This window comes from Planococcus citri, chromosome 1 (genome assembly GCF_950023065.1).
Source record: "Planococcus citri chromosome 1, ihPlaCitr1.1, whole genome shotgun sequence".
Classification (NCBI taxonomy): domain Eukaryota; kingdom Metazoa; phylum Arthropoda; class Insecta; order Hemiptera; family Pseudococcidae; genus Planococcus; species Planococcus citri.
This window is the reverse complement of record NC_088677.1, coordinates 54,327,600-54,351,738: the sequence shown is the minus strand read 5'-3', so window position 1 is coordinate 54,351,738 and position 24,139 is coordinate 54,327,600. Positions and strand designations below refer to the sequence as shown.

Here is a 24,139-nt window from a genome sequence, read left to right as displayed (position 1 = left end):
GAGACCACTTTCGCTCAGTGGTGAGATAATTAAATAAATAATTCTGTCAATGAAAAAACATTATTTTATTACGATAACACAACAATAGATGTTCAAATAAAATAACTATCCTTTATCTACAATATCAATGTCTGATCAAGTATTTCATGCATTCACGTTTCTTTCTTTTCTGATTTCTCTTCTGGAAATAAAAATGCAATAACACGTTGATATTACAATGAGATGAAAATCGTTAAGGGTACCTATAATTTTTCGTTACGGCAAAAAAAAGGTGGTTTAAGCGACAAGTAATTCATTCACGACTGAGAAATACGCCACACGGTACATGCAAAATCACGCGACAAATTTTAAATGGCAATCACGGTCCAAAAGTATATTGACACGACAAATTTTACGTTTTGAAAAAAAATGAAAATTAGATACATTTAGTCAAGTTTAATACAAATAGAAAAATATCACGGATGATTGAAGTTATAACGTTTTTTCAGCTTTTGATAGCCTTCCTCTTTTTCGTTTTTGGCCAAAAAGAAATCGATTTTGCTTCAGGGGTTTTTGTCGTTGAAATCTCCTTTTTCGCCGGGTGATTGTATATTTTCCAATTACTAGGCTACTACATAAAAATTACACCATTAGTTCGATGAAACTTACTTTTTGTATACAGAGCGTCCTCACGTTGTTGAACGGTTTTACGAAAACTCTCAGCGTCTTCACTTAATGCTGCATATCTCGGGTCAATAGCGCGAAGTTGTATCTCCCTAGGAGGAAAGAATAACATTTTATAAATGCCACCAAATGCCCAAATGAATATAGTTGCCCATCCAATGTACTGAGCTTTACGAATGTGTTTATTCCACCATGGCATAGATCTAGTTGTTTTATATCTTTGTTTATCCCAATCATCATATCGTACACCCATCGTAAAAAGAATTAATTCTATCTTCCAAGATTTTTACGCTGTTGACTAGATGGATTTCCTATTCCCGAACAAGATGTGGTAGGAACTTGTAACTTAGAACAGCAGATACGTAATTCCTCAATTACATCTTCACATTTATCGTCACGGAAGTCATTTTCTGAAATCAAAATAGAAACTAGAATATCCTGAGGAAGTACTGAGCTTTTTGGTTTCCAACTTGACCAAGGAAAATGACTTATCGGTCAGCTAAAGTAAACGCTACTTGCTAATTCTTACCCTGAAGACACTTCTGTATTTTACATGCAAATTTTTTACAAGGGTTATAATCTTTAGAACTCATTAAATTAAGAGAAATAGTTTCAAAATTTCATTTTTCAAACTTTCATTTTCGAACTTTCATCTTATCACTCTGCCTTATCAAAAGCTTATCACTAATGCTCTTTGGCTTTTTAGTCGTACTTTCGCGACATTTTTCTCAAGGTCGTTGATCAATCTTACAGTGTTGTACTTCTGAATGCTCGAAAATTCTTTCTGATTCAAAAATGAAAATCTAAATTCTTCAATTTTGAATAATTTCAAAATTTCCAGCTTGCTTATGACTTTCTAAGCAAAAAAGTTCAATTTTATGTATCTTGAACTACGCAGCCTCCAATAATTCAATCATGAACTTATGAAACCATGAAATGTAGTAAAGTTCCTCAAAGAGTGTTTCAACACTTTTGGGATTTACAACAGGTTGACATGAAATCATACTGCGTAATGAGGAAGGAGTAAAAAAACACCAAGTGCCGATACCGACTGACAAGAGCGTTTAGCGCACGTTTTTATTAATTTCGAATTAATTTTGCATTAAACTCGGTTATTTTTGCGGTTAAAAAAATGTAGATGATGATTTTATTACTGTACATTACTGAAGTAATCAATCCGCGAGTCTAACCAACGCTTCAGTCATGTCTGGAAAATTTTTAGCATCTTTTTCTAACAGTGGACGTTACTACGCTCATTTTAGTAATGATGGAAAATTGCGAATTTGGGACGTGATTTCCTGCACATTGAAGCAAGAATATACTCCAGACTTTAATCTAACCTCACCCATCACCGATTTGGAATGGATTTCATCGTCGAAAAAAGTATGTAAAATATTTCATCCATCTGTTTATCGTGTTACGTGTTTAAAAAGTACAAATGAATTTTGTATCTGCATGGTTCATCTCATTACAGATACTAGATCTATCTTCTAAAAGAAAACGAAAATTATCTGACGATAGTGATGACACCAACGAATATCTCGCCCTGGGATCCAAATCAGGAAGTATTTTCATCTATAGCGTATCTTCTTGCAGTATTGTGAATACATTTCAGAAAGGACATACGAGTCGTGTAAATAGTATTTCATGGTGCAAATCGCTCGCCAACCAGTTATTTAGTTGTTATGAAGATCAGCACTTAGTTCAATGGAACATTGAGACTGGATCCCCGTTAAGGTTAATTTACATTCTAACTGTTGATTCAAATTGCACCAACAGCTTTCTACATTTATGTGCGTTACAGAGAATGGAAATGCGGGAAGATGTCTTGTGTGGCTGTGTCACCCGATGGTAAATCGTTGGTCACCGCCAAAACTGAGATAAAATGGTGGGATATTTCTGGCGAAAAAGAAAAATTACTGAAGACCTTCAACGGACACGCGACTGATGTTTTATCACTCAAATTTGTACAGATTTGCGGAGAATCGTGTATTTTAAGCGCAGCTGCGGACAATAGATTCATAAATGCATGGTAAGATATTCAAACATTTTGGGTTTCGTGTTACTTGCACGAATTGTTCTATTTCATTGGTTGTATTAATGCTTATAGTTGATCATTTTTTAAAAATGTTAATTAATCTCGATTCACTACGTGTTTTAGGCTACTAAATGCTTCTTCAAAAGATCGATGTGCCTTTGCTACTTTTGCTCTAGACGATGCATTGGTTTCAATATCAGTGTGGAATACTAGCGATGGAGGTGTAGATATCTTGGCTAGCTCAAGAACTGGTGTTTTACAGGCTTATCACTGTACCATAAATGGGTAAGTCTAAAACAGTCCAGCAGAATGTATTTCGTAAGTATGAATATCTCAACTGTTTATTTTTATAGGAAAAAGCACACTAAACCTATAAAATCGAAGTTGAACGTGCAAATCGCCTCAGAAAGTGATAATTCTAAAGCTCCAGTTGAGCAAATTCCTATCGTCGGTGCTAGCTTGTGTGATGAAAACGTTGCGTATATTGCTTATGGAAACGATGTGATTTTGTCATTTGAAAAATTGGTTTGTATTTTATTCCGTTTGTTTGAATTTTGTTACGAGTGTTAGATTTGAATTGTTTTTTTAATTTTAAGGCGTTGAATTCATCGGAAAAAAATATGTTCATTGTTCGGCAAGATCCTAAAAAAAGAATTTTATCAACGAAACAGCAATCAGCTAATAAGGTGAGTAATTCATTTCTCAAAAGAGCGAAAAATAATTACATTTCGCCATACTGACATCTTGATTATTGCAGATATTACCAAGTTCATCCAGCAAGTCTGTACAGTACGCCCATCCTGAAGCTGTGAACGGATTTTCTAGTAATAGCAGTAGTAAAAAGCCTCAAAAAAGATCCCTTTCTTCCAGTAAAACTGTTGACGTACCATTAGAATTGCGTTTAGAAAATCTAGCTGTCGATGTGCCATCAACGTCGACTACTCCAGCGTCTGAGAGTCTGGTTCACTTACTACTTCAAGTGAGCTTTTTATTCAGATTATTTCTATATCACCTGTTATTTGAATTGTATGATTTTAATCTATTCTCTTTTTAGGGGCTGAAAAGCAAAGATAATAGAATTCTGCACGATGTTTTATTAGATAAGGAAGAAAATGTGATAAGGACTACGATTAGTAGATTACCAGTTGATGCTATTCTACCTCTTAGTGGCGAATTAATATCCATGCTGCAGGGGAAACGTGATGAGTTAGTAGTATTCGTATTCGTTTAACACGTTTTCTATTCATTATTTTTGATACTTATACTTCTGTTCTTCGAATGTAGGAGTGATGCTGCTATAAAATGGCTAAAATTCATATTAATCATACACGCTGCTCATTTAATATCGCTTTCTCAAGTCACCGAAATATTTGCTCCCGTATTTCCAATCATCGAAAGTAGATTAAACATGCTCGGCCCATTATATAGGCTAGTCGGAAGATTAGACTTAATGGTTGAACAAATCAAGCACAGGACAGATAAAGTGGACAAGTCTTCGCAAAATGTCAACTTACAACCCAAACTCATTTATCAAGATGAAGGTAATCTATTGAAGGCATTCTAAAATAACACGTTTTCTTTTACAACCAAATAATTTTTATTCATTTGACAAAACACAGATTCTGAAGAAGACGACGAAAATAACGGTGATGCCTTTAAAGATGAAATCATTTCAAATAATGATTCCGATGACCATTGGGCTGAAGATGACGATATGACAGAAAGTGATGATGATAGTGGACAAGAACAGAACGCGGATATTGATATGGAAATTATCGATAATACATAACCATTTTTAGAATTTTATATAAATTCATTGTTATATGAATAATTTTATATAAAAAAAATTAAAACCATGTTCTTAAACTCTCTTTGTTGAAGTTTTTCTGTATTTACTTTTTAATAATGTATTTTGCATTTTTTGAAGTGTTCTCTTCGGTTGTAATTTTGTTTATATGAAACCGATCTATGATTGCTTATATTGTTATGACCAAATTTTCAGCAATACGAAGTTTGTATAATGTTGGAAAATGGCTACTCTCCATTATCAATTTTATAAATTTTGTGAAAAATATAAAATTTTTAACAATTTGAATTATTGGTTTAATTATTGATATAATATACCTACAGCGAAATGATAAATCAAGTGTTGGTAGTACTTGAGGCATTGTTGAAAAGTCATTCGCCGCTCAAAATTTGATATTCAAAACCATTTTCTTAAAATCTCAACTTTATTTTTTTATATTTACAAAATTTTCACAAACTAAACCTAATTTTTTTCAACATAGGAAGAAACGTACAAGTCGCTTAGCTCAAAATTTATCAACACATTCAATGGACGTTCAGATTAATCTAGCTTAAATTTATTTTCTCTTCTTTTTCGGATCGGGAGGTATTTCATAAGTTATCGTAGGTTTCGAGAAATCAAATATCTCCGGTAAAACGATATCTTTAGGTAACGGTTCTTTCAAGTCTTCCGGATAAAAAGTGGGGAAAATGGGTTGATTTTTATGATTAAGAAGTCTGAAAAAAGAAAAAAATCGATTAATCGATAATCTAAACCTTGGAAATTGTAATAAAAATTACCATTCGAAATAATTACTTGTGTGTGACATTCGTGTCATATACATAAACAATGGAATTTGTATCTCCGGCGATAGCTTGTCCCTTCACCCAGATCACGTTATATTCCGTGTCCATCCGTAAAATCTGAAACAAAAATAGATCCGAAATGAGAACCATTCAATTCACTCGTATTTGATTGTAAACAGATGTGTACATAATGTGATAATATTAAAAAACGTAGTACCTGAAGACCTCTCTGTACTCTGAATCTGTAACCCATATGACCAGGTAACTTTTTACCCGGTTTTACTCTTTTATCTCGACCCTGTCCTATCGTGCCAGGACGACGATGGGTTTTAGTCTGACCATGAGTTGCAGGTTGTCCATGAAATCCCCAACGTTTCATTACTCCTTGAAAACCTCGTTGGATGCTAAATTCGACAGAAAAATTTAGTATTAAAAAATAGAACAAGCGTAGATACAAATGAAAATTCCAACTCACGTCAGTCCTCTAACATCTACATAATCACCAACTTTGAAATGAGCAGCAAATAACGGTGTTCCGGGTTGAATTTTGGCTTCCGGCGTGATTAGAAACCTTCCTAAGACTTTTTTCGGCATTAAACCTTGTTTAAAAAACAAACCACAGTATTCTTTTGTAAACTAGAAGAAAAAAAAAATCGTCGATTATTTATAAACTCTTTTTGTTTTACATGAACTAAGGTAAGAAAACAAGTACTTTTTGAGGATCCGTGCTCTCGGCACCAACTAAAAGACATCCGAGATTTTTCTTATGTCCAATACAATCGTATGGCTTTCTAGGAGGATCAAAATCTTCAGGTGGTATGTACTTGATCACATGATTATCTACGAACTGCCGACCCAAACTTTCATATGAGAAACTATACGTCTTATAAGAAATATATGTCTGTGGATGAATATTATCGTACTTGAATTAACGTCGACGCTACTTTTTTGCCATCTTTCGTCCATAAAGGATAAACGCCGATTTTCCGGCCAATTAATCCGGTTCTTTGACTTTTAATGTTCCATTGGCCGCGCTCAAAAGGTTCACTTTGAAGAGGAGTTTTCACATTGTATGTTTGAACGCCACCGATCACATCTGGTTCGCCGAAGTCATCATGCACGATTTCTTGAATGAATTCTCGATTAGTTCGAGAAATATTTTCTTGATAATTCTAATCAAATGTCATGAGTTTATAACCATTTAACACGGTGAAAAATAAAATATATAGATGCTTACAGCTCTCTCTTTTTGAAGATACCAGAACGGATATTTGATACGCAATGGACGAGGTTTATACACTCCTCTGATTTGTATTAGGGCGCAGTTTGATATTCTAAACGTTGTTATGAATATTAGTAAAATAAAATGAAAATTTATGCGGAAAACAAAGCAATGTTTTACTTACTTCGATGAAACACAAAGCAATGAACTGGTCTCAGCTATAAGTGTTCTACCTTCTCGTAAGAAGGCCGGTAATATTTTATTCATATTTGATATCTTTCAAGATACAATATGAGAAAAATATCTAGTTGAAAAACCTCGTTCTTAATTCATAACTTGTACTTCTGTCATTTTATCAATTCGAAATTCGAATCTATCACAAAAATTTTTTTGTAAAAAATTTTGTTATCACAATCATGCGGCATGATCATCAAAATTTTCCTGCAAGCCCTGATATTTTTTGGAATCAAACATATAAATAGCGAGCCTACAGGACTGTTTATGTACTACATCTATTGCAGTTTTTGGATTTTCACCAGGTTTTTTCGAAAATTTTAGTGACTTTAGCGGCATATCAAAATAAAATTTCATTCGAGGAGTTTTGTTTTCAACTGATAAAAAAAATCAAAATCCGTCACTGTCAGAAGAATTATGAGCAATTTGAAAGCGAAATACGTGTAAAATAAATCATATAAAATGAAAGAGAATAAAATCAGTGGAACAGTAAGAAAGAAATATCTCAAATTTCAGATCCCGGTGTAGGTAAAGTTTTTAAAATGGGGTTTTTAGCTGATACCGTAGTCATATTAATTTCTCAGGTAAAAATATATATGTAAATTATTCAATTTTTTCTGTTTTAAGTAATCTTCTTGCTCTTTATTAACCATTTTTATCACTTTTTTCCAGCTCGTTTTTTTTGTCGGTGGGCAAATATTCTTCGTGAAGCAACTGTTTCGTGATTATGAAGTTAGACATTCGCTGGTCCAGTTCATTTTTTCAATTACGCTATGTTCTTCTTTAATCATGTTTGAACTCATCATTTTCGAAATTATTGGATTTCTCGAACTCAGGTACAGTGTTTCATGAAACACTCCGGTCAATTGATCCTACTCAGTGAAATTTAACTTGTTTGATTTTTGCAGCTCGAGATACTTCTACTGGAATGTCTATCTATATTTGATGTTATTCTTAGTCATTGTGATCATACCATTCTACATAGGATATTTTGTAGTCAGCAATATTCACATGGGTATGTAATTTCTTTGGCTCCAAGTACTCAAATTTGATACTACCGTAGATTATGATGAAATTTTTTCTATATTACAGTCAGGAAAAAATTTATCCGTCCGTTAACAGTGTTAGTATGGCTTATTTACCTATATTTCTTTTGGAAAGTCGGAGATCCGTTTCCTATTTTGAACCCCAAGTATGGAATTCTATCTATTGAACAAGGTATAAGCAGAATTGGAGTAATTGGAGTCACAGTAATGGCATTATTATCTGGATTTGGTGCTGTCAACTACCCTTATACGTCTATGGCATATTTCATTAGGTACCTACACAATGCGCTCCCTCAATACGCAGAGATTTTTCCATGTTTAAATATTTCCGATCGTTTTTCTTTGATGTTGAAAATTAATATTTCAGATCGGTATCTCGTACAGATGTGATGAATACAGAAAAACGTCTTTTGCAGACTATCGACATGATTATAAATAAGAAGAAAAGAATAGCTGTCGCGAGTCATAAATCATCATCGTTATCTATGAACGACAGTCAAACAAAATCAATTTGGGGTTTTCTGAAAAACGTGTCCGTATCTGTGACCGGTTCTGGAGAAAGTATCCTTTAAAACTTCGAAGAAATATCACCAAAAATTTCTCAAAAGACATTAAATTTCCTTAACTTGCCACAGATATTGGTTTATTGCGTCAGGAAATATCGGCTTTGGAAGAATTGAGTCGTCATTTGTTTTTAGAACTGCACGATATTCATAACGAAATGGAACGTGCTGAATGGGCCAAAACATGGCGTGGAAAATATTTTAATTTCCTTGGATATTTATTTTCGTTGTACTGTATGTGGAAGATATTTATCGTAAGTTTGCGATTAATATTGATCTATTTTTTTTTTTCGAGTGAGGATGTTTGAATTTGAATATTTTTGCAGTCTACCATCAATATTGTGTTTGATCGAGTTGGGAAAAAAGACCCTGTCACTCGTGGAATGGAAATACTGGTCCATTGGGTTGGAATTGATATCGATGTGGCTTTTTGGTCACAGCATATTTCATTTTTTCTAGTTGGATGTATCGTTATTACTTCAATTCGAGGCTTACTTCTTACTTTGACTAAGGTAATCATTATGTTTACATAAATGTAATTGAAGAGCTCTATTCCAAAGTGGGTTAAGTCATTTTAAAAAAAGGCACGTTTTACGGAGATTTTTATTTCAAAAGTGGGTTAAGTCATCAATTTTTCAAAGTAAATTTTTCTACAAGTGATTGTTCTATGTTCAAAGAAAGGAAAGGTGCACCGACCTTTGGAAACAGAACAAATTTCAGTATCAAAAACTTTGAATACATTTTTTGGAGGAAAAAATGACTTAACCCACTTTGGAATAGAGCTCTTCAATTTTTTGCTGACAATACTGCATCTTTTAAAAATTACCTGTATACTTTTGCAGTTTTTCTACGCCATTTCTAGCAGTAAATCGTCAAATGTGATCGTCTTAATTTTAGCAGAAATTATGGTAAGTTGTAATCACCCCCAACGTTTTTTTTTTTTTGAGATACCTTCCACTGATGATGATCTTCATTTTAGGGAATGTATTTTGTGTCAACTGTACTTTTGATGCGAATGAACATGCCTCCAGAGTACCGCACAATTATTACTCAGGTTTTGGGTAATTTACAATTCAATTTCTATCATCGATGGTTTGACGTGATTTTTTTAGTTAGCGCACTATCGTCTATTGGATTTTTATACCTAGCTCACAAACGAGCACCAAATGAGAAATGAAAAAAGGTAACCATTTTTGGTCTATTACTTCAATATTACGAACTGTTCGTGAGTAACGTTTGTGATGCAATTCTTGAAAGTACTGTCCAGTTATCGTTACGAGTATTTTCTTTGTGATTGGTGATTGAGCTTACACGGTTACAAATTACTGTCGGTAAACATGATTAAGATTGGTGTGATTTCATTTCATAATTCGATTTCTTCGCATAGACTTGAGTTTTTATGTACAATAAGCATATTTTTAACATTCTTTCGAATGCATCGTTATTAACTTCTGTGAAGTGTCTTGAATTAAATAAAATTTATTTACAAAACACTCGTAAAGAAATGATTTTTTAACAGTAATGAACTTATTTAGTAGATGAACAATGTTTATATGCAGTTTCCAGTAATTCTGTCATTATTGGATAAATTTCGTGAAACGATATTTTATTCTGTTGTTTGACAAACAGTTGGTAACGTTGTAAGGCACCGCTGATCAATTCTAGACGTTCTCGCTCAGTTTTATGGTTATCTAACCATTGCGAAAGTCTAGCTATTGACCAATTACAACTCTGAAAAGATACATGAAATTAGAAACGTCCAATATTTGGAAACAAATACAAACAAGAGCAATTTTCAAATTACTTCGTGCGGAGAAGGTATTTCAGGAGGAGCGTACGAGAATAGAAACATCAACGCCAAACTATAAGGTATAGTTTTACCAAGCAATGCATTATCAGATATCTGTTTTGGATCTGTGACTGTTATCAAAGGTCGAAGTGATCGAAGAACTTTGTAGTTTTCGCCAATTATTTTTATCTCGGGGCAAAGCGGCGATAATGCATTTTCGATCTGAAATATAAAATTCATTATTTCTGAAATTAAGTGTTACTGATGTTGATTAGTATCTACCTTTTGAAAATCTTCGACTATTCTTTGCCGACCACCAGCTTCCAAAGGTCGAATTAAACAAACATGTCTTAAAAATAATTCGACGCATCGAGAAGCAATATCAATACAGCTGTAAATTATGAAAAATGTATAATTTTCGGAGCATAAATTGAGGCTTTGTATTTACTTAAAATACCAGTACCATTTTTCAACGATCTGACGATGATGGAAAGGTTTTAAATAATTAGTGTGAGCTCTAGAAATAAAAGCTTGAAGTTCTTTCAGGTATAGCGAAGGAGGAAGTGGATCAGAATTTACGCTGCTGAAATGGGGAAATCAATGAATGTAAATTATGATGTTGAGTTCCTACCCAAATAAAAAGTATTCAACTTCTTACTACTCACATTTTAAAGTTTTCTTGGTGCATTGTTAGTATAATAGATTCGATAGCTTCGCAAATGGAATTTTTCAGAGGATCTATTATATTGACGATCAATTCGTCAACATGGTCGAATTCTTTATTTAGTTCATTTCTACTGGATTCCGGTTTATCCGATAACTTATTGGAAATTATTTTTTGCAATTGTTGTTTTAAATGATACAATGTATTTGCAATGTTTATGTTCAATTGTTGCGCTGCGTTGGGCAAATCTGCATTCGAAAAATAAAAGCATTTCAGACGGAGGCAAAAAAACACCTGCCATCAATCTAACTAATATTCGTATGATTCGTACCTATCACTTGGGATGCATTTCCTTCTTTTACGATTAACAGGTCACTGTTATCAGAAAATAATTGAATGGCTTTACCAACATTTCGAACGACAGTTTTGCATAACTTGTCATGGACTAAAGACACGCTGAATTCGCTGCAGAAAATATTCACATGATTCATTTGGATATAGGCACTTTCAGAAAAAAGAACAAAAAATACCTACTTCGATATGAAAGAAGTAAATGAATCAATTTCTTGAGAAGTTGGTAAACCATCCCCCGGGAACATTGGATGCACACAATTCAATAATCTCGATAACGAAAGATGTATATATGCATTTTCAAATCGATTAGCAAAACGTTCACTGTAAAACAGCACGTTGAATTATTCTCGTAAATTAATTTACCTAAATATATTTGGAGAAGTACTCACTTATGGGTAAATAATTTAGAAATATGGCCGGAAGGTAGAGGCATTTTGTTAATTATTTTTTGTAACTTCTCATCCAAATCTTTATGCGGTCTTAATAATTTAGGATATTCTGCTTCGAGAGCTTGTTTTATAAAAGACGAATCTAAAAAATTGAAATAAAATTAGAAACACAATTTTTCATCATATTTTTGTTCTACTCGTATCTCAAATATACCATCAGCGGCAGCAATCAATTTTCTGAACAACATTTCAGAAACATCTGTCCAAAATTTTGCACTAATTTCATAGTTTTCGGGTGGAAAATCATGGCTTTCTGAATTCAAACTTGATGGACAGTGCTTAACGATCACATATTGAAGAATGTAAATCTGTGAACATTTTTTCAGATATTCATAATTTTTCCAAGAGAAATTTCAATCCTCTATCAAAAAAATTGATTACCTGTGCGCACTGGGGATATATGATGGTTTCCAGTAAATTACTCCAGTTTGACCATAATTTACTTCGGAATGCGGCAACATTTACTCCAGGGAACGTACTACCGGTGACTCTTCCAGGACCTGAGCCTGTTTCAAATTAGATATTGAAAATACTGAACGGATAGTTTTCTAATTTCATGTTATTATAACACAAGAATTCAGATGAATTACTTTTAATCCTAGGGGCCTTTTCTTGCTCGGTTGATTGATTCATTAATGAAGTAATATCGAGTGCTGCTTTCGTGTTCTTTTCAACAGTTGAAAGCGCACTGTCCACGATGGTTTTAACTACCTTGCTTAATGAATTCAAATTCAGAAATACTTGAATGCAAACAGCAACCTGATTACAGAAAAACAGCAATTAGAAAAGAATACGAGATCAATTATTTGCAAATATCAAAGCAATTACAATTTAACCTTACTTGGTTTTCATTTTGATCTTTTAACGCCTCCATCAAGGAATTTCGCGTTCGGTTCAATATCTGTTTCCTTTGCTTTTCAATGAGTTTTATATCATTTTCCAAAATATCGATTCCAGATAAATCTATATCCTCACAAAACTCATCTAAAACAATATACGAGAAAAGATATGCAACATTTGACGGCATCATTACGATTCACGATGAAACCACAATAATTGTTTCTCACCAACTTCTTTAATTAATGCAGACGTTTTTAAATCATCGTGTTTTTGTACAACTTTTGCTAATTGTTGTACTTGTATCACGCATCGTAGAATGTTCGATGTATCGTGTAAACGTGTCAATATATTACACTGTCTTTCAATATCGTCGTAAGGTTCAACAATTTTATTCCGGACACTTTTCACAGATGACAATAGTTCCTAAAACAGAACGAAATTAGAAAAAAAAACAACGAATATTTGAAAAAAGTACACATAAACGAAGGTGTAACTCAATCTTCATGCTTACTCGAATTTTGGTCTTCATATTAATCAAAGCTTCTTCCAAATTTTCTACCCATTTCCCATGGGATATCAAGTCGTGGTAATTATTATGGATCTGAGACTGGAGTTCTTTCTCGAGAAGGCCTATGCCTGAAAATTATCGCATTGGAGCGAAGGTAATTACTTTCAAGAGAAAAAGAATGATTTGAGGTACCTTTGGTAAGAGCAGACAGCTGTTCTGAGGCACTCAGAGTGAACGAGAGTACAGTAGTATTATCCAACTCTTCTTGAGAATTCAAGAACTGCGACAGATATTCTGCGAAGAATAATTTCAAAGTGAGTAAAAAGTAGCACCTTATTATTTCAAAAATAACACTTACTATCGTTCTCAATGATTTTCCAGACATCTTTATCGTCTACTTCTGTAGTTAATCCCATTTTTGAGGGTTACCGACGAATTAAATTTAATGAATGCTGATCATAGGAATGATTTTGATCAAATTCAACGCGACACGAACGATTTCATTTCATCGGTACTAATCGGTACTTACCCGGAGATTGCATATTTTTATCAAAATGAAAAGTTCTTATCAAAATTTTTGTTGTGGTGTTGGCGTGAAATAAGTTGCCTACCATGATTTTGTAAGGCTAATGGCAGTACTGGCGTAGTTCCTAATTTGTGAATATGGCGTCGTGATCGACAATTTCATCCAACAACGATCAATTATTCAGCAATTTTTTGCTATAGGTATCCATCAACTATCAACTTATCAAGTTCCTTTTCTTCTCCTCGAGTAGTAGAGGAGCGGTTCCTATTACAAACGAATGCATATAGGTAAGTACTCAATACTCATCAAAGGATGAACCTGTTTAAAAGTAAAATCGAAATTGACCCAACACAACTACTGCAGTATGAAAAACGTATATTTAAAAATAAAATTCCAAAAAGCATTGCAAATAATTATATAACAAAACGAATACAACAATAAAAATTGATGTAAGCTCATAAAAATAAAATTGAAACGTATTCAAAGCGTAGAAAAAAAACATTTTGAGTCATTAAGCTTAACCCATGGAGCCTTCTCTCCAGTCACTGAAATACTTTTTGAAAGCAGTTGCTTCTCCTCCTTCAACCACTCGAGTTACCTAGAAATTGAAAAAAAATATACCATTAATTTAACTTACGTACTTGATATTTTATCAATGGAATAACAACCAGAATGCAAAGAAAAAAATACCTGAGTCCATGCAGGATACTTATTAGCTTTTATGAAATCTTCGGCATTTTTCATCGCTCCAGTTTTCTCTTGTGTGGTTCCCTTTTTACCAATCCAAACGTATATTCCCGAAGTCTTCGTGTCAAGAATGAAACAGTCCTGCACAAGAAGCGTAATGTTTAGACATTACACAACTCTTCTTTCAGTTTTATTCAATATTCCACAGAAATGTGATACTTACATCAGTTTTCAAAAGAGATTGCTTAAGTGGTTTTTGACTAATCAATTCAGTCTTCAGGCTACCGCTTGCATCGCTGACTTTGTATAATGCTACATCAGACTGCGGCAAAAAATAACCATCATTATAATCAGATATTTATACAGAAAAATACAGCTGTAAAATCGCAAACTTACATCTTGTTTCTTCTCGAATGCTTCGTCATCATCTGTAGCTGGAGCATCAGCAACGTCTTTCGGCGAACCAGATCCCAATTCTTTGAAGAATTTTTCCACATCTTCATCGCCACTTTCACCGACCTCTGCGATCAGAAAAATTTAAATTGAAAATCTCGTTCAAACAATCTCGTAAGCACAATAAAATAGGCGAATCAAAATGTCTACAAAAGCAATAGAGTTGGTTCATGAATTTCATCCAGCTACATTTAAAATAGGTATTAAAATATTTCAGATTTTCAAGCCAAAAATTGACTGAAAAGTAGTTCATAGTCATAGCACGTACATAATCCATGTAAATGTAAGTACTAACTAAGTACTCATGATTTAATCTAGGTAAACGTGCATTTTTCAGGTTAACGATGAAAACGTTGCCAAGCATGTTTCTGCTCCGTTTGTAGAGAAAAATATGTAGTTCAGTTGTTGTAATTGTTTAAAAAACCGTTACTTTTTTCCGACAATTATTCGTAAAAATTCGAGGAAATATTATTAACGATCGTAAAATATAAGTTGAATGCTTCGCTTCATTATACAGGGTGTTCCAGAATAACCTTTCACTTTTGTTTTATTAGTAGCTCTGAGAGAAAAATGGTTACGGAAATTTTTTTATAACCAAAATGAAGTAGAAATGTGCCGTTTTTAGACCATATATTTGAGTTTTCATTATAAATTAAGTTTTAAAAATTATTCCACCAAGATGTTTTCCATCATTTTTGACACAATCGACCAAACGTTTTTTAAAATTATTGAACACTTTGTTGAGCATTTCTCTTCTAATCAGTCTTGATTCACGAATAATATTATCTAGGAGCTGTTTCAGAGTCCTAGGATCATCTTGATATACTTTTGACTTGAGGTAACCCCATAAAAAAAAATCACATACTGAAAAATCAGGGGATCGAGGTGGCCATGAAATTTCTGTGTTCAGCGAAATTATTCGATGACCAAAATGCTCACGCAATAAAGAAATCGTGTCCGTTGCGGAATGACAGGTAGCGCCATCCTGTTGGAACCAAGTAACTCTATACTTGTGTCTGCGTTTCAATTCAGGAATGAGAAACTCGTTTAACATTTTGCGATACCTCTCACCGTTCACCGTTTCATCAAACACATACGGTCCCACTATACCGAATTTAGCCACGCCCATCCAAACAGTCAACTTAGCGGAGTGTAGAGGTTTCTCGTGTATTATCATCGGATTCTCTGTCGACCAGTAGCGCATATTTTGTTTATTCACATCACCGTTTAGATAAAAATGAGCTTCATCAGTAAAGAGTAACGAGTTCAATGGAATCTCACCAGTATCAATTCTTGTAAGCATATCCTCGGCAAATGATTTTCTTCTCACAAAATCAGTTTTTTGTAACTTTTGAATGATTAAAATCTTATATGGATGGAAACTGAGGTCTTCAGATAAAATTCGTTGCAGAGAAGTTGGTTTGATTTTTAAATTTAACGCTCGTTTACGTATTGAAGTGGTAGGGGTAGTCTGTACTGAATGCCTTACTCGGTCCGTTGTTTCTGGCGTTCTTACTGATCTTTTCCGACCTGTAGGCTTATTTTTACAAGCATGAGCGGTTTTCTCGAAGTTTTTTACCCATAATTTCACTGTTGGCCTCGATGGCACTTCACTTTTACCGGTAAGTTTAAAATGTTTGCGGAAGGCACGAATTGCACTAATGTAAGAGTCATTATTTTTGAAAAAGGCCTTTACAATAAAAGCGCGCTGCACAGCCGTCCACTTCTCCATGGTAAAAAATTAATACTGAAACATAATTCGGCATGTGTTGGCTACCTGGAACCGCTTTTACCATTCCCCTAACACCATTTGAACGCAGATCAGTGCTCACCAAAATGTGAAAGGTTATTCTGGAACACCCTGTAGTTGCAAGAATGGTACGAGTACATACGAGATAAGCAGTCGCGCGATGCCTACCTATTTTTGTCACATGTGCCCTTCCTTTATGGTCTTCGTCGCGAATTTCATTCGCAACCGTCGCAGCTGTTAATCGTTCAGTACGTTTGGACTTTTCTCCACAATAGATGAATAATTCTTTTCCAGAGTCTAAAATGTAGCAGTCTCCTTTGTTCATAGATTTCACATTGACAGGAACCTAATGAGAAAAAATAAAAATCATCGATTGTTGACGAGAGAATTACAATTTTTCACAAGAATATACTTACCAAAGTTACACGAATATTTTTTTTCCCTTTCACTTGGTATAATTTTTTAGCACCATCAGGGTTTATTTCGGTATGTTGGAAACCAGAAGCAACACCGCCAGGTAGATAACGAACTCCTTGAAAATTAAAATAAAAAACACTGATTAGCTTATACAGATAAGGAATTCATCCGCATCAATAACATATTAGGTATTCTACAAAAAATTGTTTATTTTATTTTTTCATCGGATTCCATTCAATGATACATTATTTTACTGGCAATGATTCAATTTTTACGATCAAACGTACGCTGGTTCATTTACTTTTCAATTATTGACTCACCGTACCCAAGATAGGTAAATGAAGGTACGATTTAATTTGACTCGACCAAAAAAAACAAGTTCTCAAAATTTAACAGCTATTAAAATAACAAATAACATCTGTAATGTCCATATATTTGGTATGTATACGAAAGTCATAGATGAATGAAAAATTACCTCCTTTGAAATAGGACACGAAAAGATCAGATTCGTGTCCTTGGACTTCTCTGTATTGCACGGGTACGCCTCCCAAACCATCATCTAGTTGTACAGCAAAGATAGCCGCCGAACCCGCTTCGTCCTAAATTTTATTAGAAGAGTAGGTAATCGATTTTTTTTACTCATCGTTTTTGTCAGTTGAATTAATATGGCATAAAATTACCTGCGATGTATCGTTTCCTAACCAGTAATGGATATCCCAACTAAACTTTCCGCCTTGTTCTTTAGTCTAAAAAAAATCATGATTTTAGTTACCTACGTATTGAAAGGGAAATGATGTACGCGATGTGATAAAAATATTGCAGTTGGAATAATAATACGTTGTTTAAATAATAATCAGCGGAAACACTTCTTACATATATGGATAAAATTTTAAAATATACGACAAAAAATGTATTACGTATCTCATCCAGTTTGTATATAATGATGTGAGATAAATTTTTTCAACTTACATTTAGAACGATAAACGAATCGCCGGAATAAAATTTGCCATAATTCTCTTTTGGATATGGTTTTGGTTCGAAATCCTGGAAACATTATTTTACATAAAGTAATTAAAACGATATATTATCTAAATTGATAATACTATAAGAGATAGATAGGTACGTGGGCAAATTTTAGATTTAATCATGTATCGAACTGAAAATTTGCTTCCTTAATAACAAGGAAATGTGTCTTATCAGCAATTTTAAAAGCGGAACCTACACAAAAATCATGCATAGATAACATTTGTACAAAAATGCAATTGAATATCCCATACGAATGAAATATGTACCTAATTTTCTTTCATTAGCTATGCTATTCAAGTAGGTGTGTAGATGTACATGGTACAATAAAAAGGTGATCTAAATATGCACAACACGCACAAATGCACAGCAAACCACAAAAAAAGAAACCGTTGTACAGATCTTTCCGCTTCATAAAAAATTAACAATTCAATATGAGAAAATAATAACAACAATGACAATAGGTAGGTATACGTAAAAGTGTTGAGTAAGCAAGGCAGTGATACGATTAATAATATAAGGTAACCTACCTCGATTCTCCATATTTCCAAACCAGCTTTCTTGCCGGCGTTTTCAAAATTTTTGTGCATAACTGTAGATTTCGTTTTGGGGTTATTAGCACTGGAAGATGATGCTTTAGTAGTTGCTGCTCTCTCGGAACGAACTGCGGCGCCTAATGTCTGACTGATGCCGCAGACTATGACAAACAGCAACATGAACTTCAAAATAGAAGGGGAAGCCGGCCATGTTGACGTAACATTCATATTTCCCTCTTTCGGCAAACTTTGACCTTCACACTTCATAGATAGAGAAAAACGTTATTAGAATTTTGTTCAAATAAGTATGAAGCATCACTTTGTATTTTCCTACAAACGTTCACAAATTAGGTAGGTACTTGCAATGCAATAATAGGGTATTTATTTATCTATACCAGATTAATTGGTATTAACTAAGTATAACTATAGTTAAGTTGGTAAATAAAGATATTTTGCGATGATATCATCGTAATTCTTTCAAATCTACCGCAAAAAATTAAATAGGTAGCATTTGATAGCCTTGTGACCTTTATTGACCATACAAGATCAGAGTTGGCGCGATTCGAATCGCGTGAAAGAATCGAGAAAGAATCCGATTCTCACGATTCGAATCGGATTCGAATCGCGGTTCCCCAAGTCAAAAGAATCGGGAAATGCAGGAATCCGATTCCCTTTTATAGATAATCGCACCTCCTCGATTCCCTGCGATTCCTTGCAGATGTTTTTCACGTGTTAAAACAGTAAAATGTATTATTTTTAATGCCTTTTAAGTCATGCATTTACATTTTGTAATTCGGAACTGATGACATTTTTTTAAAGGTCGGCTGTTGTGTGAAAATATCGCGAATCAGTGATTCTATACAGTGAAGGAATCGCGCAACGTAAGAATCGGGGCGGCTATTACCGAAATATTTTTGCCTCCGCAATCGACGTAATCCAACGCAATGAACGTAAAAGATTGCGTCGTTTGCGTAAATAAAAAGCAACCGTGTTGAGCGTAATGTGCGTTATTTTAATATTTGAGTAACAATAATGTTAATAAAAGCCCAATTAACAATTAAAATTTTTTATTTTTCCAAATAACGCCAATAATTTGCAACGCTCATTACGTCGATTGCGGCGATTGCGGAAGCAAAAATATTTCGGTAATAGCCGCCCTGATCCTCTTTAATGGAGAATCGCGCCTTCTCGATTCCCTGCGATTCCCTGCTCACAGCAACAAACTAAAGAATAGAACATGCAAAATGAGCACATACCAAGTTGGGGAAATTACTCATTTCATTTCAGATTCATTTGTGAAGTCCTGAAGTTGAAAAAAAATAGTATTTGGGAATCGGAATCGGAGGGAATCGAGAACCGCTAAAGAATCGGATTCAGAACCGGATTTGCTTTGTGAAAGAATCGAGACTGGAGAATCGCGATTCTCTCAAGTATGAGAATCGTAATTCAGGAATCCGATTCTGACAAACCGAGGAATCGCGCCAACTCTGTACAAGATAAGTAGGGTTTAACACATTGTACTCTCTTGAAAAGGCATTGGCCTATTGTTAATCGAAATGTTTTTGAAAATGCTACTAGGGAATCATCACGCTTGAAAGAAGTTTTAGTTTTATTGACCTTATCAAAGGGGATGAAACATTCAATAGAAAGGGTATGAAAGTGGGCTTTATAAATAAATAAATAAAATATCATCTTTGCTACTAAAAAAAAAGTCAATGCGTAATTTTGAAAATATTAAAATAATACGAGCCCGAGACCACCATCAATGCAATGATGGGTAGAATTTAACAAAAGTTTGAAATGATGTCCATCTAGTGGAATATTAAATAATGTACAGGGATGTGTTATGTAACAACTAGGAAATCTTTTAATTTAACATGTCAACAACATTTTGATAGAAAAAAATTGTTTTTTGTAACCACATTTTACACGACAGTATTATTTTTATCTCTGGTAATTAGCCAACAGAAAAATGCTCTTTTTCCTTAAAATATAAAATTTTGCAATTTTCTCAAGTCGAGTCCAGTGTATTTATAAAAAATGAAACCATGATACCTAATTTTTATTTTTATTTAGTACCTACCAAGAAACAATACCACAATAGAAGAATTTTTTGAATTAAATTTCTAGCCAAATACTTATTATGACGATGACACATGCAAAGTTTCGTTGAATTTACTATACAGTAAGTAAATACCTAATTACAATTTCCTTTACACTCTGACATTCACTTTGGTAAATGTCAAACTGCATAGGCTTAAATTAGAGAACAATGCCTTCAAAAAATGACTACAATATAGAAATATTATCAAAAAACGATGTCAACAATACAAAAGTTAGGTATAGATAGACTTTACGTACCTTTATTTTACTCAGCAAACACTCGCACAAAGAACCAGTCTGTTCAGTTTTCTGCTAGTTAATAGAAGCAAAACAAATTCATCTGAAGTTTGTAATCTCTTTATAGAAATTGATGGTCATAATAAATAAGGCTATATATTTTCTGTTCTAACAAGCAAACAAACTGTGGGGATAAATGATGAATAATAATGAATGCAAATTAACCTTTTATCGATACCTATATTCAAAGATTAGTATAGTTATTTCGTATTACGTTTTAATTAATAAATTTAAAAAAAAATCGATTTATTATACCAACAATTATTTCAGTGTAGGTACTTCTCTTCTACCTACTTCATACGTGTTTGTAACTTCAGTCGTGATCAATTGATCATAACTTTAAAATTCTTCTCGTTTTCCATTTAAGTCTTTGTACCTATACTTAGACCTTGAGAAATCGTTTCGAAGAAAAATCTACAAGATTTGGTTTAATGGGTTTCAGGTTTTATTTTAGGTTTAGCCTAATAAAACAAGCAGAGCCAAGCGATACTCATCTGACCAAAAAATTTATTACTTCTATATCTATTGTATCTTGAGGCTATGAATTCGTTTTTGAAAGCTGCCACACCGAAAATTGCAGTATTAAAACACGCCTAATCCATCTTCTAATCATGAACGCTGGAAACAAAAGAATTTTAGTGCAATAGCCTAAGACCTGAAAGTTACTTATCTCGTTGCATGTATAATCATTCAAAATTTCAAAATATTTACCATAAGTACCTACTTTTGTATAAGTTATGTCGAGCGTGTGTCACCTTTGAAAATATTTATCTACTGATGCTGAGCCAAAAAGTTGATTAATGGAGAAGGGAATGCGTGAAATTCCCAACTCCGAAATCTGAGAATTTATGTCTTTGACTTATAAATTTAGGCTGTTACACGAAAAAAAGGAGTGTCAAATTAACCAACACCTCCGAACCGAATGACTCAAAAATTCCAGAAAATTTGTTATCAATTTCGATCGAATTCATACCTTCCCCCTCTTCTTTATCGTTTATCGTTTTAAAAACCGATTGATATGATTAATTATCATGTAAATAAATACCTAAGTGAATTTGGCTATTAATTTGACAATTTGTGTTATATTTTTTCTATCTCGTTTGTTTTTCTCTCAAAAATAAAACCTAACACGTTTGAAAAAACTGATTCATCATTTGGAACAAGGCGTAAGTATTGTATATTGATCGTTGTGTAAGTTCAATCATCATCAAAATATAATAAACAGTCTGCAGAAAGGTGAAGTCAGAAGTAGGGTAGCAGCGTGAATAATTCATTCTAAATGCTGTAATTACTATTACTTTACAGTTCATTCTCTCGGGATAATGTACGTATGTAATGAACGTTCACTTTTATGACTAATAATATTCGGTCCATCTGTGACGCGTAGATAGGCACATGTTGTGCAGATGCCTACATCAGTACAATGAATCATCGTGAAATTTACGTGCGTTGAGCCGTTGAAGAAAAAAGAAATACCTGAATGACAGCTAGATTAGATTCATTTCAAGAAAATTTGACCGTTCCGTTACGCTACATCGCAATTCTATTTTTCACTTGAATTTGGAATTGTAATCTGTATAGCATGGTTTATCTATTGTAAGCTGCTAAAAAAATATTAGGATATCAATATTGTAGGAAGAAGTTCTTCATCTCATAGTAAAATGGGTTAAACTTGATTACCTTGAGTAAATACAAAATTAGTCATAAATATTTGTGATGTTCTACTCTACGACAGTGACGTTCGAAAAGAAAACGGTGTTTTGAAAATTAGCTTTTAAAGCGAATTGAATATACGGGTCGTATGCATGTTTTTGAACGTACGCAATGTTTATGGGTTGAGCATTTAATGAGTATCCAATGACTAATTCAACGGGTAAAACCTATACATTATCGAGAGATATTCGTCTCACTGTTCCGTTAATTTTCAGATTTTCAAGACGTGATGACTTTAGAATCGGATTCGAATTTACACAATTTACCAGACCTACAGTTGCACGACGACGATGTGTATAAAATACTGAACGAACGAAACATTCTTTTTGAAAGTTTACAGAAAGAAGTAAATGCATTAAAGGCGAATCTCGAACATATTTTACAACCGTTTTGGCAAGAAATAAAAAATGGTAGGTAGACTGTTTTATTTGGACGCAACGTCGTCGTCGTAAATGGGAAAGTAAATAATCAAAGCATTTAATACTTCGCGGTATCTTCAACATTTTTCTTTTTCTAGAAATGTTTGATTTAAAAAATCAAATCAAAGACAAAGATGAGAAAATTAAACAGCTCGAAGCGGATTATGAAAAACAAACGACGAAATTAGAGAACATACGAAATGATTTGTTAGTAATGAAAGAAACTCACGAAAATGCCTGGCAAAATCAAAGCGTTTGTTTAAACGCATTGAGTTTAACACTTGGTTCTCTGCTTTGGAAAGCATCCAAAGAACCCACCGCTGTACAAAGCATCACTACCGGGGTGTGTATTAAAATAATAAGATCTTCTTTGATTTGCTTCTGTGAATTACCTACCTACTTTATAAAATCAAGACATGCATATTTAATTGAAACATGCGAAATTCTTTTGAAGATAAATTTTTATGTTTTAGGACAAACTCCCGGATTTGTTTGAAATTGTTCGTGGCTCGTTGAGAAGCTTTTTCGACGTTTATGTAGATAAATTACCAGATTCGAAATCCGACGTGAAAAAATTTATAACTACGTTCGTTGGTATTATTTCAAATATCGCTGCAAACTCGGAAGGAAGAAGTGCTTTAGTAAGAAGTGAAGAAGGACAACTTTTAATCAAAGAATTATTAGAAAAATTACCTCGAATTCCTAAGGATGAAGTTTCTCTGAACAGGTTAATTATACTTCAGATGAAATTTATTTGAATACCTATGTGGGTTTAAAAACCTAATCGTAATTATTTTATTTGTATTTTACAGAGTCTTCTTATCGACTTTATTCAACGTCAGTATTAACAGAATAGGCCTATCACTGATCGAAAATGAATTCACATTGTTAGAAAGAATAGTTCACAACATTCTATCCAAAAACGAACAGAAAAAAATATCTCTTAAATTACTGGAATCAATCACTTACGAAACCAAAAATCAGGAATTGATAGAATATCTGAGCATTGTAGTAAGATTTGAAAAAAAAAATCAAGTCCAACTAGATAATCTCATTTAGAATTTCTTTCATTTATTATTTTATTGTTTTGTTAATATAGATACCGTTCGAAGAATTAAAAGATAGCGACGATGAAACTTCATTGAAATTGAATGAATTAATGATTAATATGGGAAAAAATTCAGAATACGAAGAGATTGTAATAGATTAACGTATCTACCAATTCATATGCAAGATTTATAAAAATGGTTTTA

The 24,139-nt window shown here is 33.4% G+C and overlaps 6 protein-coding genes and 1 long non-coding RNA gene across 14 annotated transcripts; 3 read left to right on the top strand and 4 right to left on the bottom strand.

Moving 5' to 3' along the window:
- Positions 1-41: 41 nt before the first annotated feature.
- LOC135832807 (uncharacterized) lies at positions 42-936 on the bottom strand. The gene is made up of 2 exons (XR_010556377.1): positions 649-936; positions 42-181 (listed from the first exon to the last, which is right to left on the bottom strand). It is a non-coding gene; the product is annotated as an uncharacterized LOC135832807 (long non-coding RNA).
- A 749-nt stretch (positions 937-1,685) lies between these two features.
- Positions 1,686-4,796, top strand: LOC135832790 (WD repeat-containing protein 43). Its single transcript, XM_065346267.1, has 10 exons — positions 1,686-2,046; positions 2,138-2,400; positions 2,468-2,695; positions 2,825-2,986; positions 3,055-3,226; positions 3,298-3,387; positions 3,459-3,680; positions 3,756-3,907; positions 3,986-4,242; positions 4,321-4,796. Exons 1-10 carry the CDS (start codon positions 1,867-1,869, stop codon positions 4,488-4,490), a joined length of 1,896 nt encoding a protein of 631 aa, XP_065202339.1. The 5' UTR covers positions 1,686-1,866; the 3' UTR covers positions 4,491-4,796.
- A 117-nt stretch (positions 4,797-4,913) lies between these two features.
- Positions 4,914-6,923, bottom strand: mRpL3 (mitochondrial ribosomal protein L3). Its single transcript, XM_065346278.1, has 8 exons — positions 6,700-6,923; positions 6,531-6,627; positions 6,217-6,465; positions 6,006-6,140; positions 5,769-5,929; positions 5,511-5,697; positions 5,304-5,410; positions 4,914-5,224 (listed from the first exon to the last, which is right to left on the bottom strand). The coding sequence occupies exons 1-8, from the start codon at positions 6,780-6,782 to the stop codon at positions 5,065-5,067; spliced, it is 1,179 nt and encodes a 392-aa protein (XP_065202350.1). The 5' UTR covers positions 6,783-6,923; the 3' UTR covers positions 4,914-5,064.
- Positions 6,924-7,103: 180 nt separating this feature from the next.
- Positions 7,104-9,851, top strand: GPHR (golgi pH regulator). Its single transcript, XM_065346271.1, has 9 exons — positions 7,104-7,333; positions 7,422-7,585; positions 7,658-7,764; positions 7,842-8,067; positions 8,163-8,356; positions 8,431-8,612; positions 8,685-8,870; positions 9,201-9,266; positions 9,338-9,851. Exons 1-9 carry the CDS (start codon positions 7,292-7,294, stop codon positions 9,533-9,535), a joined length of 1,365 nt encoding a protein of 454 aa, XP_065202343.1. The 5' UTR covers positions 7,104-7,291; the 3' UTR covers positions 9,536-9,851.
- On the bottom strand, positions 9,822-13,551 carry fws (four way stop). Of its 2 annotated transcripts, none has more exons than XM_065346266.1 (16): positions 13,321-13,551; positions 13,155-13,256; positions 12,966-13,090; positions 12,682-12,877; positions 12,456-12,598; positions 12,205-12,373; positions 11,996-12,120; positions 11,769-11,922; positions 11,555-11,696; positions 11,346-11,486; positions 11,143-11,276; positions 10,813-11,059; positions 10,611-10,727; positions 10,430-10,538; positions 10,163-10,369; positions 9,822-10,089 (listed from the first exon to the last, which is right to left on the bottom strand). In XM_065346266.1, the coding sequence occupies exons 1-16, from the start codon at positions 13,376-13,378 to the stop codon at positions 9,886-9,888; spliced, it is 2,373 nt and encodes a 790-aa protein (XP_065202338.1). In that variant the 5' UTR covers positions 13,379-13,551; the 3' UTR covers positions 9,822-9,885. The 2 variants fall into 2 exon arrangements, with proteins under 2 accessions (XP_065202338.1, XP_065202337.1); XM_065346265.1 differs by having other exon boundaries at positions 10,611-10,730; positions 13,321-13,550.
- A 295-nt stretch (positions 13,552-13,846) lies between these two features.
- On the bottom strand, positions 13,847-20,875 carry LOC135832796 (actin depolymerising venom protein gelsolin 1-like). 2 transcript variants are annotated; one of them, XM_065346274.1, is made up of 11 exons: positions 20,716-20,875; positions 18,349-18,615; positions 17,765-17,839; positions 17,476-17,541; positions 17,271-17,394; positions 16,795-16,910; positions 16,547-16,724; positions 14,572-14,696; positions 14,399-14,497; positions 14,179-14,316; positions 13,847-14,086 (listed from the first exon to the last, which is right to left on the bottom strand). In XM_065346274.1, exons 2-11 carry the CDS (start codon positions 18,580-18,582, stop codon positions 14,006-14,008), a joined length of 1,236 nt encoding a protein of 411 aa, XP_065202346.1. In that variant the 5' UTR covers positions 18,583-18,615; positions 20,716-20,875; the 3' UTR covers positions 13,847-14,005. The 2 variants fall into 2 exon arrangements, with proteins under 2 accessions (XP_065202346.1, XP_065202345.1); XM_065346273.1 differs by lacking the exon at positions 20,716-20,875 and having other exon boundaries at positions 18,349-18,633.
- On the top strand, positions 20,404-24,125 carry LOC135832801 (uncharacterized). 6 transcript variants are annotated; one of them, XM_065346285.1, is made up of 6 exons: positions 20,404-20,539; positions 22,683-22,877; positions 22,985-23,229; positions 23,360-23,613; positions 23,699-23,897; positions 23,986-24,125. In XM_065346285.1, exons 2-6 carry the CDS (start codon positions 22,697-22,699, stop codon positions 24,094-24,096), a joined length of 990 nt encoding a protein of 329 aa, XP_065202357.1. In that variant the 5' UTR covers positions 20,404-20,539; positions 22,683-22,696; the 3' UTR covers positions 24,097-24,125. The 6 variants fall into 6 exon arrangements, with proteins under 6 accessions (XP_065202357.1, XP_065202353.1, XP_065202356.1 ...); XM_065346281.1 differs by lacking the exon at positions 20,404-20,539 and adding an exon at positions 21,477-21,920; XM_065346284.1 differs by lacking the exon at positions 20,404-20,539 and adding an exon at positions 21,954-22,078.
- The last annotated feature ends 14 nt before the right edge of the window (positions 24,126-24,139 follow it).

Bases quoted from the DNA above. Each gene is read 5' to 3' on its own strand.
- LOC135832796 (XM_065346273.1), bottom strand. From the start codon at position 18,621: ATGAAGTGTGAAGGTCAAAGTTTGCCGAAAGAGGGAAATATGAATGTT. The intron at 16,911-17,270 runs GTAATTTTTCAT...TTAATTTTCAAG, and splicing joins CGTGTCCTATTTCAAAGGAG to GAGTTCGTTATCTACCTGGC. The intron at 14,498-14,571 runs GTAAGTTTGCGA...TTTTTGCCGCAG, and splicing joins CATTCGAGAAGAAACAAGAT to TCTGATGTAGCATTATACAA.
- mRpL3 (XM_065346278.1), bottom strand. From the start codon at position 6,782: ATGAATAAAATATTACCGGCCTTCTTACGAGAAGGTAGAACACTTATA. The intron at 5,411-5,510 runs GTACTACGTTTT...TTTTTGTTTCAG, and splicing joins GAGTACAGAGAGGTCTTCAG to ATTTTACGGATGGACACGGA. The intron at 5,225-5,303 runs GTAATTATTTCG...TTCTTTTTTCAG, and splicing joins GACACGAATGTCACACACAA to ACTTCTTAATCATAAAAATC.
- fws (XM_065346265.1), bottom strand. From the start codon at position 13,378: ATGGGATTAACTACAGAAGTAGACGATAAAGATGTCTGGAAAATCATT. The intron at 12,878-12,965 runs GTAAGCATGAAG...GTTCTGTTTTAG, and splicing joins ATATGAAGACCAAAATTCGA to GAACTATTGTCATCTGTGAA. The intron at 11,923-11,995 runs GTAATCAATTTT...AAATGTTCACAG, and splicing joins TATATCCCCAGTGCGCACAG to ATTTACATTCTTCAATATGT.
- GPHR (XM_065346271.1), top strand. From the start codon at position 7,292: ATGGGGTTTTTAGCTGATACCGTAGTCATATTAATTTCTCAG. The intron at 7,586-7,657 runs GTACAGTGTTTC...TGATTTTTGCAG, and splicing joins ATTGGATTTCTCGAACTCAG to CTCGAGATACTTCTACTGGA. The intron at 8,357-8,430 runs GTATCCTTTAAA...AACTTGCCACAG, and splicing joins TGTGACCGGTTCTGGAGAAA to ATATTGGTTTATTGCGTCAG.
- LOC135832801 (XM_065346280.1), top strand. The intron at 23,614-23,698 runs GTTAATTATACT...TGTATTTTACAG, and splicing joins GATGAAGTTTCTCTGAACAG to AGTCTTCTTATCGACTTTAT. The intron at 23,898-23,985 runs GTAAGATTTGAA...TTGTTAATATAG, and splicing joins TAGAATATCTGAGCATTGTA to ATACCGTTCGAAGAATTAAA.
- LOC135832790 (XM_065346267.1), top strand. From the start codon at position 1,867: ATGTCTGGAAAATTTTTAGCATCTTTTTCTAACAGTGGACGTTACTAC. The intron at 2,047-2,137 runs GTATGTAAAATA...ATCTCATTACAG, and splicing joins GGATTTCATCGTCGAAAAAA to ATACTAGATCTATCTTCTAA. The intron at 3,388-3,458 runs GTGAGTAATTCA...TGATTATTGCAG, and splicing joins AACAGCAATCAGCTAATAAG to ATATTACCAAGTTCATCCAG.